Genomic DNA, 13535 nt, shown 5'->3' on the forward strand with positions numbered 1-13535 from the left:
AAGAGGGTAATGCTTCACAAACCAAACCAGCCTGGAAACCGATGCAAGGCTGGAACAAGGGTAAGCAGGCCAAGAAGCCTGCTGCTGCTAACAAAACAGCATGAAGAAGTAGCCCCCGATCCGGGACCGGATCTAGTAGGGGGCAGACTCTCTCTCTTTGCTCAGGCTTGGGCAAGAGATGTGTAGGATCCCTGGGCACTAGAAATAGTTTCTCAGGGTTATCTTCTGGAATTCAAGGAACTACCCCCAAGGGGAAGGTTCCACATGTCTCACTTATCCTCAAACCAAATAAAGAGACAGGCATTCTTACATTGTGTAGAAGACCTGTTAAAAATGGGAGTGATACACCCAGTTCCAACGGCGGAACAAGGAATGGGATTTTACTCAAATCTGTTTGTAGTTCCCAAAAAAGAGGGAACTTTCAGACCAATTCTGGATTTAAAGATCCTAAACAAATTTCTCAGAGTACCATCGTTCAAAATGGAAACCATTCGAACGATTCTACCTACAATACAGGAAGGTCAATTTATGACTACAGTGGATCTAAAGGATGCGTATCTACATATTCCTATCCACAAAGATCATCATCAGTTCCTAAAGTTCGCCTTTCTGGACAAACATTACCAGTTTGTGGCCCTCCCATCCGGGTTAGCCACTGCTCCAAGAATTTTCACAAAGGTACTCGGGTCCCTTCTAGCGGTTCTAAGACCAAGGGGCATTGCAGTAGTACCTTACTTGGACGACATTCTAATACAAGCGTCGTCTCTTTCAAAGGCAAAGGCTCACACAGACATCGTTCTGGCCTTTCTCAGATCTCACGGATGGAAGGTGAACATAGAAAAAAGTTCCCTGTCTCCGTCGACAAGAGTTCCTTTCTTGGGAACAATAATAGATTCTTTAGAAATGAGGATTTTCCTGACAGAAGTCAGAAAATCAAAACTTCTAAACGCTTGTCAAGTTCTTCATTCTATTCCACGTCCTTCCGTAGCTCAGTGCATGGAAGTGGTAGGATTGATGGTTGCAGCAATGGACATATTTCCTTTTGCACGAATTCATCTAAGACCATTACAACTGTGCATGCTGAAACAGTGGAATGGGGACTATACAGACTTGTCTCCAGTGATTCAAGTAGATCAGAAGACCAGAGACTCACTCCGTTGGTGGCTAACCCTGGACCACCTGTCCCAGGGAATGAGCTTCCGCAGACCAGAGTGGGTCATCGTCACGACCGACGCCAGTCTAGTGGGCTGGGGCGCGGTCTGGGAATCCCTGAAAGCTCAGGGACTATGGTTTCGGGAAGAGTCTCTTCTCCCGATAAACATTCTGGAACTGAGAGCGATATTCAATGCTCTCAGGGCTTGGCCTCAACTAGCAAAGGCCAGATTCATAAGATTCCAATCAGACAACATGACGACTGTTGCTTATATCAATCATCAGGGGGGAACAAGGAGTTCCCTGGCAATGAGAGAAGTGACCAAAATAATAAAATGGGCGGAGGATCACTCCTGCCACCTATCTGCGATCCACATCCCTGGAGTGGAAAACTGGGAGGCGGATTATCTGAGTCGTCAGACATTCCATCCGGGGGAGTGGAACTCCACCCGGAGATCTTTGCCCAGTTAACTCAATTATGGGGCATTCCAGACATGGATCTGATGGCGTCTCGTCAGAACTTCAAGGTTCCTTGCTACGGGTCCAGATCCAGGGATCCCAAGGCGACTCTAGTGGATGCACTAGTAGCGCCTTGGACCTTCAACCTAGCTTATGTGTTTCCACCGTTTCCTCTCATTCCCAGGCTGGTAGCCAGGATCAAGCAGGAGAGGGCCTCGGTGATCTTGATAGCTCCTGCATGGCCACGCAGGACTTGGTATGCAGACCTGGTGAACATGTCATCGGTTCCACCATGGAAGCTACCTTTGAGACAGGATCTTCTTGTACAGGGTCCATTCGAACATCCAAATCTAGTCTCCCTCCAGCTGACGGCTTGGAAATTGAACGATTGATTCTATCAAAGCGTGGGTTTTCAGATTCCGTGATAGATACTCTGGTTCAAGCCAGAAAACCGGTAACTAGAAAAATTTACCATAAAATATGGAAAAGATATATCTGCTGGTGTGAATCCAAGGGATTCTTATGGAATAAGATCAAAATTCCTAAGATCCTTTCCTTTCTACAAGAAGGTTTGGATAAGGGATTATCAGCGAGTTCTCTAAAGGGACAGATTTCTGCTTTATGTGTCTTGTTACACAAACGACTGGCAGCTGTGCCAGATGTTCAAGCATTTGTTCAGGCTCTGGTTAGGATCAAGCCTGTTTACAGACCTTTGACTCCTCCCTGGAGTCTAAATCTAGTTCTTTCAGTTCTCCAAGGGGTTCCGTTTGAACCTTTACATTCCATAGATATTAAGTTGTTATCTTGGAAAGTTTTGTTTTTGGTTGCTATTTCTTCTGCTAGAAGAGTTTCTGAGTTATCTTCCCTGCAGTGTACTCCGCCCTATCTGGTGTTCCATTCAGATAAGGTTGTTTTGCATACTAAGCCTGGTTTTCTTCCAAAGGTTGTTTCCAACAAAAATATTAACCAGGAGATAGTTGTACCTTCTTTGTGTCCGAATCCAGTTTCAAAGAAGGAACGTTTGTTACACAATTTAGATGTAGTCCGTGCTCTAAAATTCTATTTAGAAGCTACAAAAGAGTTCAGACAAACATCTTCTCTGTTTGTCGTCTATTCTGGTAAAAGGAGAGGTCAAAAAGCGACTTCTACCTCTCTTTCCTTTTGGCTTAAAAGCATCATCCGATTGGCTTACGAGACTGCCGGACGGCAGCCTCCTGAAAGAATCACAGCTCACTCTACTAGGGCTGTGGCTTCCACATGGGCCTTCAAGAACGAGGCTTCTGTTAATCAGATATGTAAGGCAGCGACTTGGTCTTCCCTGCACACTTTTGCCAAATTTTACAAATTTGATACTTTTGCTTCTTCGGAGGCTATTTTTGGGAGAAAGGTTTTGCAAGCCGTGGTGCCTTCTGTTTAGGTAACCTGATTTGCTCCCTCCCTTCATCCGTGTCCTAAAGCTTTGGTATTGGTTCCCACAAGTAAGGATGACGCCGTGGACCGGACACACCAATGTTGGAGAAAACAGAATTTATGCTTACCTGATAAATTACTTTCTCCAACGGTGTGTCCGGTCCACGGCCCGCCCTGGTTTTTTAATCAGGTTTGATGAATTATTTTCTCTAACTACAGTCACCACGGCACCCTATAGTTTCTCCTGTTTTTTTTTTTTGTTTTTTTCCCCTGTCCGTCGGTCGAATGACTGGGGTGGGCGGAGCCTAGGAGGGACTATATGGACAGCTTTTGCTGGGCTCTTTGCCATTTCCTGTTGGGGAAGAGATATTCCCACAAGTAAGGATGACGCCGTGGACCGGACACACCGTTGGAGAAAGTAATTTATCAGGTAAGCATAAATTCTGTTTTTTTCAGTTCTTTTGACAGACTTTCAGTCTAGCCAATCACAGCCTGCTCCCAGATAACTTCTCGTGCACGAGCACAGTGTTATCTATAGGAAATACGTGAACTAACACCCTCTAGTGGTGAAAAACTGTTAAAATGCAACCTGAAAGAAGTGGTCTTCAAGGTCTAAGAAATTAGCATAATTTGTCTCAGAATACAGCCAGTGTAGAGGAACAAAACAAAGTAAAGACACATTACAGATTCATCTCCAAAATGCCTATATTATTAGATTGCCTTACTCCTGTCATCTAAACTATATACCCTCAATGTGGTGTTTGGACCACCTGGTAATCAATGTAATAGAGGGAAATTATGTATCATAGGGGGCCACTTATGGATCTCAATTAAGGAACCTCAGAATATTTATATTTATATATAGCCATATGTCATAAAGAAATCTAGGCTTCAGAGAAATATAAATTAGATATGTGGACATATGTAGGGGGGGAAGGGAATATTGTTAGGAATGTTTCAACAAGCATCTAAAATAGTAGTTTAAGGGAATCGGTCTATAGGATATATTTTCCTTTCTTTACATCAGTAACTTCAGTCTTATGGGCACGCTTCTCACTAATATCCTCATGTAAGCCGGGTAGATCACTCCAAGCTGGATGCTTCCCACAGCAAGCACCTTCTCCAGTATGAATAAGGGCTCTGTGTAGTGAGCTGGTTTGACATTGTCTCGGAGGCCGTTACAGTAGTTCGAAATATTTGACACTCTGAGTCCATTAACACTTGAGTAGTCATATTTTTGTTTAGTCCCTATTAATAAAGAGGTAATCTCAGTTGTTAGTTCGAATCTCTGGAAACACAATTTAAGCGCGAGTTTCACTTTCTCCTCCCAATTTACCACCGTCGCCATTTTAGCAATTCAGTCAGCGTTGCCTGATCTCTTCAAGTAGAGTGCTGTAAATTTAGGAGATTGCAGAGAAGCTCAACTCAATATTTGGTAGCCTAGTAATCCAGGGAAGGATATGTGCGACAGCTCAAGTTGTGTATTACGGATTAACCTCCATGATCCAAATGCTGGCAGGTGTAGGCGACGCTTCTGAAGAGCATAGGTCAGGAAGCAGTCGATAAATCCACTCCTGTGTATTTTGTTCAGTATGTGCAGAGTTAGTTTGCTTCAGAATATATAAATTATATCATGTCAGGGATATATATTTGGAAAGATAGCCCAAAAGAATGAACTGAAGAGAGGAGCTTCACAGAGACGTGTCCTGCCACTTCAGAAGCTGTCTCCGCCCCCTGGTTTATATTGTTTTAATGTAAATGGTGGGATTCGAGAATCACTTTACACTTTCAGAAACCTTAAAAATGTAACCGCTATAGGGTATTTTCTATTCCAGTTAAAATGTTCCAAATTTCTCAAAGACTACGGACATTCTTGTAGATAATTTAAAAATTAAACTGTCATGATTTTGAGTGGGGAAAAAAAGGTCTTAGGGAGAACACTGCTTACTAGTTTTTTTTATTGGTGTCTAACTTCTATCTCCTCAGTTTATAATAAGTATAGCATAATATTATTATAAAAGAATATATTACTGTAGATTATAATATATGATTGTAGAAGCGCCTGTAGAGAAACACCGCAAGGACATAGGGGTCTCAAACACTGGGCATTATCCAAGTGACCACCATAATAAGCTTTCAAGTCAATATAAAGACCTGTATCCCGGTTACCCACCTGACTTTCACTATGACTACACTAATTAATAATACTGAGCAACTGATTAATAGTGAAGTGATAATCCGATCAGCCTCATAGCTGATGATATACCTACTAATGTGTATTTTGCCTTTATTCACAGAATTGTATCTTGAGACATAGGATACTCCTTTTTGGTAATATGATTTTTTTTTTTTCTTTTAGTGTGTCAGGTAATAGCAATGTACGATTACATTGCAAATAATGAGGACGAACTCCGCTTTAGCAAAGGCCAATTTATCAACGTCTTAAACAAGGACGATGTAGATTGGTGGCAAGGAGAACTCAATGGGATGACTGGCCTCTTTCCATCCAACTATGTCAAGATGACAACCGAATGTGACCCCAGTCAGCAGTGTAAGTACAGACGCCACTAGTCCACCTAGAAAAGCTTGTAACCTGCATTGTTTGTTAATTGCTTCCTAATGTTTTCATTTCTTATAAGCTACAGAAACAATTAAACTATTGTGAGAAAGCATTTTTCTCACACTTATTGTCACAGCATGTGAAGCGGGAGAGGTTTCTAAACCATTAGTTTAATGTTACGCCACCCACTTGTAGACAGGGAGAACATTTCTAACCACTTTCCGTTCCTTTTATGGTTACTGGCACATTCAGTACGTGAGTTCTCACCTTCTCTACAAGATTCACCTTACACCGCCTCTAAAATCAGTACAATGTATATACAGAATTCTCCATTCTTGTATATTAGGGTCAGATAAAAAGATTGTACAATGTCTGTCACTCACTCTGTCCCTTACTCTGTCCCTTAATCTCAAGAGCAAATGCAGGGTCTGACACTAGTTAAAGGTACGTGAAACACATTTTTTCTTTCATGATTCAGATATATATAATATCATTTTCAAACAACTTTCAATTTTACTTCTGTTTCCTAAATTGCTTCATTCTCTTGGTATCCATTGATGAAGAAACAGCAATGCACATGGCTGAGCCAGTAATATGAAGTGTATATGTGCTGTCACCAATCAGCAGCTCCTTGAGCCTACCTAGATATACTTTTTAATAAAGAATACCAAGAAAGCAAAACAAATTAGATAATAGAAGTAATTTGGAAAATTGTTTACATGCTCTCTGAATCATAAAATAAATCATTTGGGTTTCATGTCAGGCTCTCTGTAACTACAGTCCTTATTTAATCCACTAGAGGGCGATCTTTGCTTTTTTTATTTTAACCATTGTTCCATCTCTACAGAAGTTTACATGCCTCACTTTTTGAGGCTCTGCTTCTAATCCAGTTTAGCATCATCTGTTTTTTATTGCATGTTCTTACTCCTGTGCACAGCTCTAGGCTTAATGCACCAGCACCACACTGCTCCTGTCTTCAAGCCGTGCTCCCCTGTGGCAGTGACGTCACAGAAGTAAGAGATTGCTTATTATGGCAGCTCTGGTATTTCTCTTTTCACATAGTTTTATACAGGCTGTGAACTTAACGTTAACAAACGTAGGTGCGCTCAGTGTTGTCAATGTAGTGTTAAAATGAGAAGATTGCTTGTCTTGCAGTGCTGTGATGCAAGGTTACAGTAAATATATATATATTATTATTATTCTTTATTTATAAAGCGCCAACAGATTCCACAGCGTTTGTCCATGGATAACAAAGAGAAAAGGACAGAACAATATGAGACACCAGAGAAAATTAACAAACAAATACAGGGGGAATTGGGAGCTCTGTTCCTGTGGGAACTTACAATCTAAATATATATATAAAGTCCAAGTAAAGGATAAGCACTCTCAACCCCCAGTCGGGGTAAATACATACCAGGGTGCTGAATCAAAAAAGATAAATAGTCCAGAGGAATGACGGCACTCGCTGGATTTCAATAAAAAATAACTTTTATTGGAAAAGTTTAAAACAGAGTCCCATGATGTTTCGGTGCCCACTAGCACCTTTATCAAATGGAATCACCCAGCTTGAGAACAGATGGACAGTCCTTACATCCGGGAGACAGAGTAAAATCTACCTGACAAGCAGCCTTATATACCCTCTAGTGTGTCTTAATTGAGGATAACGCCGTGACTCGACTTGCATGTGTTTGTGAGGCCACGCCCCTTCCAGTTTTCTGCTCATTCATCATTGGTAGCGGTCACGCTCACACCTATCCTGGGTGTGTCTTGTATACACATGGCTAATTACCATATTGAGCATTGCGCATGTAAGTGTTGCTTGTAGAAAAAAAGTTTAAAAGCTTGCAAACACTTGTGTACAAAGACACCAAGCAATGCAATAATACTGCACACGGTGAGATGAGAAAGTAAGCACAACAATGTTATGAAGTGCAGTTAACTACATATGTCCATTATCTGGCTGTTAGAGATCTCAGTGTGTGCTATCATCATCATCAATGTTTATTAGAGGAACCTGCTCCAAAAGTAGACCCCAATATTAAGATAGGATTACAGCCACTACGTAGAGTCAATATTGATCCCCACGTTGGAAAGTTCAAGAGATTAACCAATAAATGGCCCAAAGTCCATCTTGCTGTTGAGACCCCTGGGATCAACTGTGTCCAGGGTGTAGATCCATTAGGACTTAATCTGTAATAACATAGTGTCTGTAATCCTATCTTAATATTGGGGTCTAGAAAACATTGATGATGATAGCACACACTGAGATCTCTAACACCCAGTCAGGACTGTCCATCTGTTCTCAAGCTGGGTGATTCCATTTGATAAAGTTACTAGTGGGCACCGAAATGTCATGGAAATCTGTTTTAAACTTTTCCAATAAAAGTTATTTTTTATTAAAATCCAGTGAGTGCTCTCATTCCTCTGGACTATATATATATATATATATATACAAAACACGGAAGGGAACTGCACTCTCATACCGGACCGGGTACACATCCCATGACCCTGCAACATGCTCAGCCCTGGGTGCCACTGGCACTCACAGGAAGCTGTGCTGTCCCCAGAGCCACAAGCAGTTAACCCCAGACAGGTCTGGGTGCAAGTACCATAGGGAAAATTACAAAACAAATTAATACAACACACAGAGAAAACCCAGCACTCACTTACAAGCTCTCAGCTAAGATTTAAAAGCAAAAATGGAAAGGTTAGTTACCGCATCTGGCCAAATGGGACAAGCCCAGGTACCTCGTCAAGGTCCTTTCCAACACCTGGGACCCTAAAACAGCCACACAATATAAGCTTTCAAATCCAAACAAACTGAAAACAAGGGAAGGGTGCACAGGAATATGTAACCACCCTAGACATATACAAAACACGGAAGGGAACTGCACTCTCATACCGGACCGGGTACACATCCCATGACCCTGCAACATGCTCAGCCCTGGGTGCCACTGGCACTCACAGGAAGCTGTGCTGTCCCCAGAGCCACAAGCAGTTAACCCCAGACAGGTCTGGGTGCAAGTACCATAGGGAAAATTACAAAACAAATTAATACAACACACAGAGAAAACCCAGCACTCACTTACAAGCTCTCAGCTAAGATTTAAAAGCAAATGCTTTTAAATCTTAGCTGAGAGCTTGTAAGTGAGTGCTGGGTTTTCTCTGTGTGTTATATATATATATATATATATATATATATATATATATATATATATATATATACAACAGCAATTTAAAATATGGGGAGGCGAAAAGTGAGTTTAAAATCCTCCACTAAATCCAAAATATAGAGAAAATAACTCATTGTGTAAACCATTTACAAATCTAGACAAGTCAGAAGAGCAAGTCTTCTGACTTGTCTAGATTTGTAAATGGTTTACACAATAAGTTATTTTCTCTACATTATATATATATATATATATATGTGTGTGTGTGTATTGTGTATATATAATTCTGTTGCATCTAGTTTAGAATTAAATGAGAACTTGCCTGATTTCGATTTTACAGCACTGAAACACTGTTCCAGTCCTGCACCCATATGACATAGGGTTAAACAATGTATATTATATATGGCAGTGATGGCAAACATTGGTACTCCAGTTGTTTCAGAACTACATTTCCCATGATGCTCCACTGGAGTTCAGAGTGCCTAAGTATCTTGGGAAATGTAGTTCTGAAACATCTAGAGTGCCAACGTTCCCAATCACTGGTATAGGGTATCATAATTTTTTTTTTAACAAAAGTTGAGAGGAAGAATATGTTTACAGACAGAGGTGGAGAATAGCCTGACTCATGTGAGGTTTCTACCTACCTACCCTATCATGAGTTTAGACTCATGATGTCATAATGGTTATATCTAGAAGAGGGCATCTGACCGTTTCTTAGGTTTCAGGTGCAAGTTTAGAGATTTACAAACATGTTTTGTGTTTATAAGTTAGGTGTTTATGATGTGGATTGTCACGTTCGGATGTTTTCCCAGTGAGAGAACATTGTCTAGGGTGACATGAAGGTTACAGATTAATTTTGTCATTTTGCAAGAAGTAAAATGCTAATTTAGCAAAAATAAAACAGAGTTACCTCCTAATCCAGACTCCATCTTAGTTTTTTTTTATTTTTTATAGATTTGTCTGGCTAATTGAGCAAGCAGCGTTAAAGGGACGTTAAACTCAACACTTGATACCCCCATAAAATTAGGAAAATATAACAACTTTGCAATATACAATTATTATTTATTTTGCCCAGTTTTGCTATGAAATACCTGAAAAGTGCACTTGATCCACTTTCTCCCAGAGAGATTGGCGTTCCTAATTATACTTACGTCTGTCCTGAGTTAGTGCAAGCTTATTTACGTCTGTCCTGAGTGAGTGCAATCTCATTTACATCTGTCCTGAGTGAGTGCAAGCTTATTTACGTCTGTCCTGAGTGAGTGCAAGCTTATTTACGTCTGTCCTGAGTGAGTGCAATCTCATTTACATCTGTCCTGAGTGAGTGCAAGCTTATTTACGTCTGTCCTGAGTGAGTGCAAGCTTATTTACGTCTGTCCTGAGTGAGTGCAAGCTTATTTACGTCTGTCCTGAGTGAGTGCAAGGTTATTTAAGTCTGTCCTGAGTGAGTGCAAGCTTATTGACGTCTGTCCTGAGTGAGTGCAAGCTCATTTACGTCTGTCCTGAGTGAGTACAAGCTCATTTACATCTCTCCTGAGTGAGTGCAAGCTTATTGACGTCTGTCCTGAGTGAGTGCAAGCTCATTTACGTCTGTCCTGAGTGAGTACAAGCTCATTTACATCTGTCCTGTGTGAGTGCAAGCTCATTTACATCTGTCCTGAGTGAGTGCAAGCTCATTTACATCTGTCCTGAGTGAGTACAAGCTCCATTTACATCTGTCCTGTGTGAGTGCAAGCTCATTTACATCTGTCCTGAGTGAGTGCAAGCTCATTTACATCTGTCCTGAGTGAGTACAAGCTCCATTTACATCTGTCCTGAGTGAGTGCAAGCTCATTTACGTCTGTCCTGAGTGAGTGCAAGCTCATTTACGTCTGTCCTGAGTGAGTGCAAGCTCATTTACATCTATCCTGAGTGAGTGCAAGCTCATTTACGTCTGTCCTGAGTGAGTGCAAGCTCATTTACATCTGTCCTGAGTGAGTGCAAGCTCATTTACGTCTGTCCTGAGTGAGTGCAAGCTCATTTACGTCTGTCCTGAGTGAGTGCAAGCTCATTTACGTCTGTCCTGAGTGAGTGCAAGCTCATTTACGTCTGTCCTGAGTGAGTGCAAGCTCATTTACGTCTGTCCTGAGTGAGTGCAAGCTCATTTACGTCTGTCCTGAGTGAGTACAATCTCATTTACGTCTGTCCTGAGTGAGTGCAAGCTCATTTAAGTCTGTCCTGAGGTAGTACAATCTCATTTACGTCTGTCCTGAGTGCAAGTTCATTTACATCTGTCCTGAGTGAGTGCAAGCTCATTTACGTCTATCCTGAGTGAGTGCAAGCTCATTTATGTCTGTCCTGAGTGAGAGCAAGCTCATTTACGTCTGTCCTGAGTGAGTGCAAGCTCATTTACATCTTTCCTGAGGGAGTGCAAGCTCATTTACGTCTGTCCTGAGGGAGTGCAAGCTCATTTACATCTGTCCTGAGTGAGTGCAAGCTCATTTACATCTGTCCTGAGTGAGTGCAAGCTCATTTACATCTGTCCTGAGTGAGTACAAGCTCATTTACATCTGTTCTGAGTGAGTGCAAGCTCATTTACGTCTGTCCTGAGTGAGTGCAAGCTCATTTACGTCTGTCCTGAGTGAGTGCAAGCTCATTTACATCTGTCCTGAGTGAGTGCAAGCTCATTTACATCTGTCCTGAGTGAGTGCAAGCTCATTTACGTCTGTCCTGAGTGAGTGCAAGCTCATTTACGTCTGTCCTGAGTGAGTGCAAGCTCATTTACGTCTGTCCTGAGTGAGTGCAAGCTCATTTACGTCTGTCCTGAGTGAGTGCAAGCTCATTTACGTCTGTCCTGAGTGAGTGCAAGCTTATTTACGTCTGTCCTGAGTGAGTGCAAGCTCATTTACGTCTGTCCTGAGTGAGTACAATCTCATTTACGTCTGTCCTGAGTGAGTGCAAGCTCATTTAAGTCTGTCCTGAGGTAGTACAATCTCATTTACGTCTGTCCTGAGTGCAAGTTCATTTACATCTGTCCTGAGTGAGTGCAAGCTCATTTACGTCTATCCTGAGTGAGTGCAAGCTCATTTATGTCTGTCCTGAGTGAGAGCAAGCTCATTTACGTCTGTCCTGAGTGAGTGCAAGCTCATTTACATCTTTCCTGAGGGAGTGCAAGCTCATTTACGTCTGTCCTGAGGGAGTGCAAGCTCATTTACGTCTGTCCTGAGTGAGTGCAAGCTCATTTACGTCTGTCCTGAGTGAGTGCAAGCTCATTTACATCTGTCCTGAGTGAGTGCAAGCTCATTTACGTCTGTCCTGAGTGAGTGCAAGCTCATTTACGTCTGTCCTGAGTGAGTGCAAGCTCATTTACGTCTGTCCTGAGTGAGTGCAAGCTCATTTACGTCTGTCCTGAGTGAGTGCAAGCTTATTTACGTCTGTCCTGAGTGAGTGCAAGCTCATTTACGTCTGTCCTGAGTGAGTACAATCTCATTTACGTCTGTCCTGAGTGAGTGCAAGCTCATTTAAGTCTGTCCTGAGGTAGTACAATCTCATTTACGTCTGTCCTGAGTGCAAGTTCATTTACATCTGTCCTGAGTGAGTGCAAGCTCATTTACGTCTATCCTGAGTGAGTGCAAGCTCATTTATGTCTGTCCTGAGTGAGAGCAAGCTCATTTACGTCTGTCCTGAGTGAGTGCAAGCTCATTTACATCTTTCCTGAGGGAGTGCAAGCTCATTTACGTCTGTCCTGAGGGAGTGCAAGCTCATTTACGTCTGTCCTGAGTGAGTGCAAGCTCATTTACGTCTGTCCTGAGGGAGTGCAAGCTCATTTACGTCTGTCCTGAGTGAGTGCAAGCTTATTTACATCTGTCCTGAGTGAGTGCAATCTCATTTACGTCTGTCCTGAGTGAGTGCAAGCTTATTTACTTCTGTCCTGAGTAAGTGCAAGCTCATTTAAGTCTGTCCTGAGTGAGTGCAAGCTTATTTACTTCTGTCCTGAGTAAGTGCATCTCATTTACGTCTGTCCTGAGTGAGTGCAAGCTCATTTACGTCTGTCCTGAGTGAGTGCAAGCTCATTTACGTCTGTCCTGAGTGAGTGCAAGCTTATTTACGTCTGTCCTGAGTGAGTGCAAGCTTATTTACGTCTGTCCTGAGTGAGTGCAAGCTCATTTAAGTCTGTCCTGAGTGAGTGCAAGCTTATTTACATCTGTCCTGAGTGAGTGCAAGCTCATTTACGTCTGTCCTGAGTGAGTGCAAGCTCATTTACATCTGTCCTGAGTAAGTGCAAGCTCATTTACGTCTGTCCTGAGTGAGTGCAAGCTCATTTACGTCTGTCCTGAGTGAGTGCAATCTCATTTACATCTGTCCTGAGTGAGTGCAAGCTCATTTACGTCTATCCTGAGGGAGTGCAAGCTCATTTACGTCTGTCCTGAGTGAGTGCAAGTTCATTTACGTCTGTCCTGAGTGAGTGCAATCTCATTTACGTCTGTCCTGAGTGAGTACAAGCTCATTTACATCTGTCCTGAGTGAGTGCAAGCTCATTTACGTCTGTCCTGAGTGAGTGCAATCTCATTTACATCTGTCCTGAGTGAGTGCAAGCTCATTTACGTCTATCCTGAGGGAGTGCAAGCTCATTTACGTCTGTCCTGAGTGAGTGCAAGTTCATTTACGTCTGTCCTGAGTGAGTGCAATCTCATTTACGTCTGTCCTGAGTGAGTGCAAGCTCATTTACGTCTGTCCTGAGTGAGTGCAAGCTCATTTACGTCTGTCCTGAGTGAGTGCAAGCTCATTTACATCTGTCCTGAGTGAGT

The 13535-nt window shown here is 42.1% G+C and overlaps 1 protein-coding gene across 1 annotated transcript in view; it reads left to right on the top strand.

The window, feature by feature from the left end:
- The window catches only part of ITSN2 (intersectin 2), a 337021-nt gene that overhangs the window by 198149 nt on the left and 125337 nt on the right, over positions 1-13535 (top strand). Inside the window, exon 19 of the mRNA XM_053709622.1 lies at positions 5381-5572. Within this exon, the coding sequence (XP_053565597.1) occupies positions 5381-5572 (192 nt within the window). The remainder of the gene's footprint in view (positions 1-5380; positions 5573-13535) is intronic.

Source organism: Bombina bombina, chromosome 4 (assembly GCF_027579735.1).
Source record: "Bombina bombina isolate aBomBom1 chromosome 4, aBomBom1.pri, whole genome shotgun sequence".
In the NCBI taxonomy this organism is placed as follows: Eukaryota; Metazoa; Chordata; class Amphibia; order Anura; family Bombinatoridae; genus Bombina; species Bombina bombina.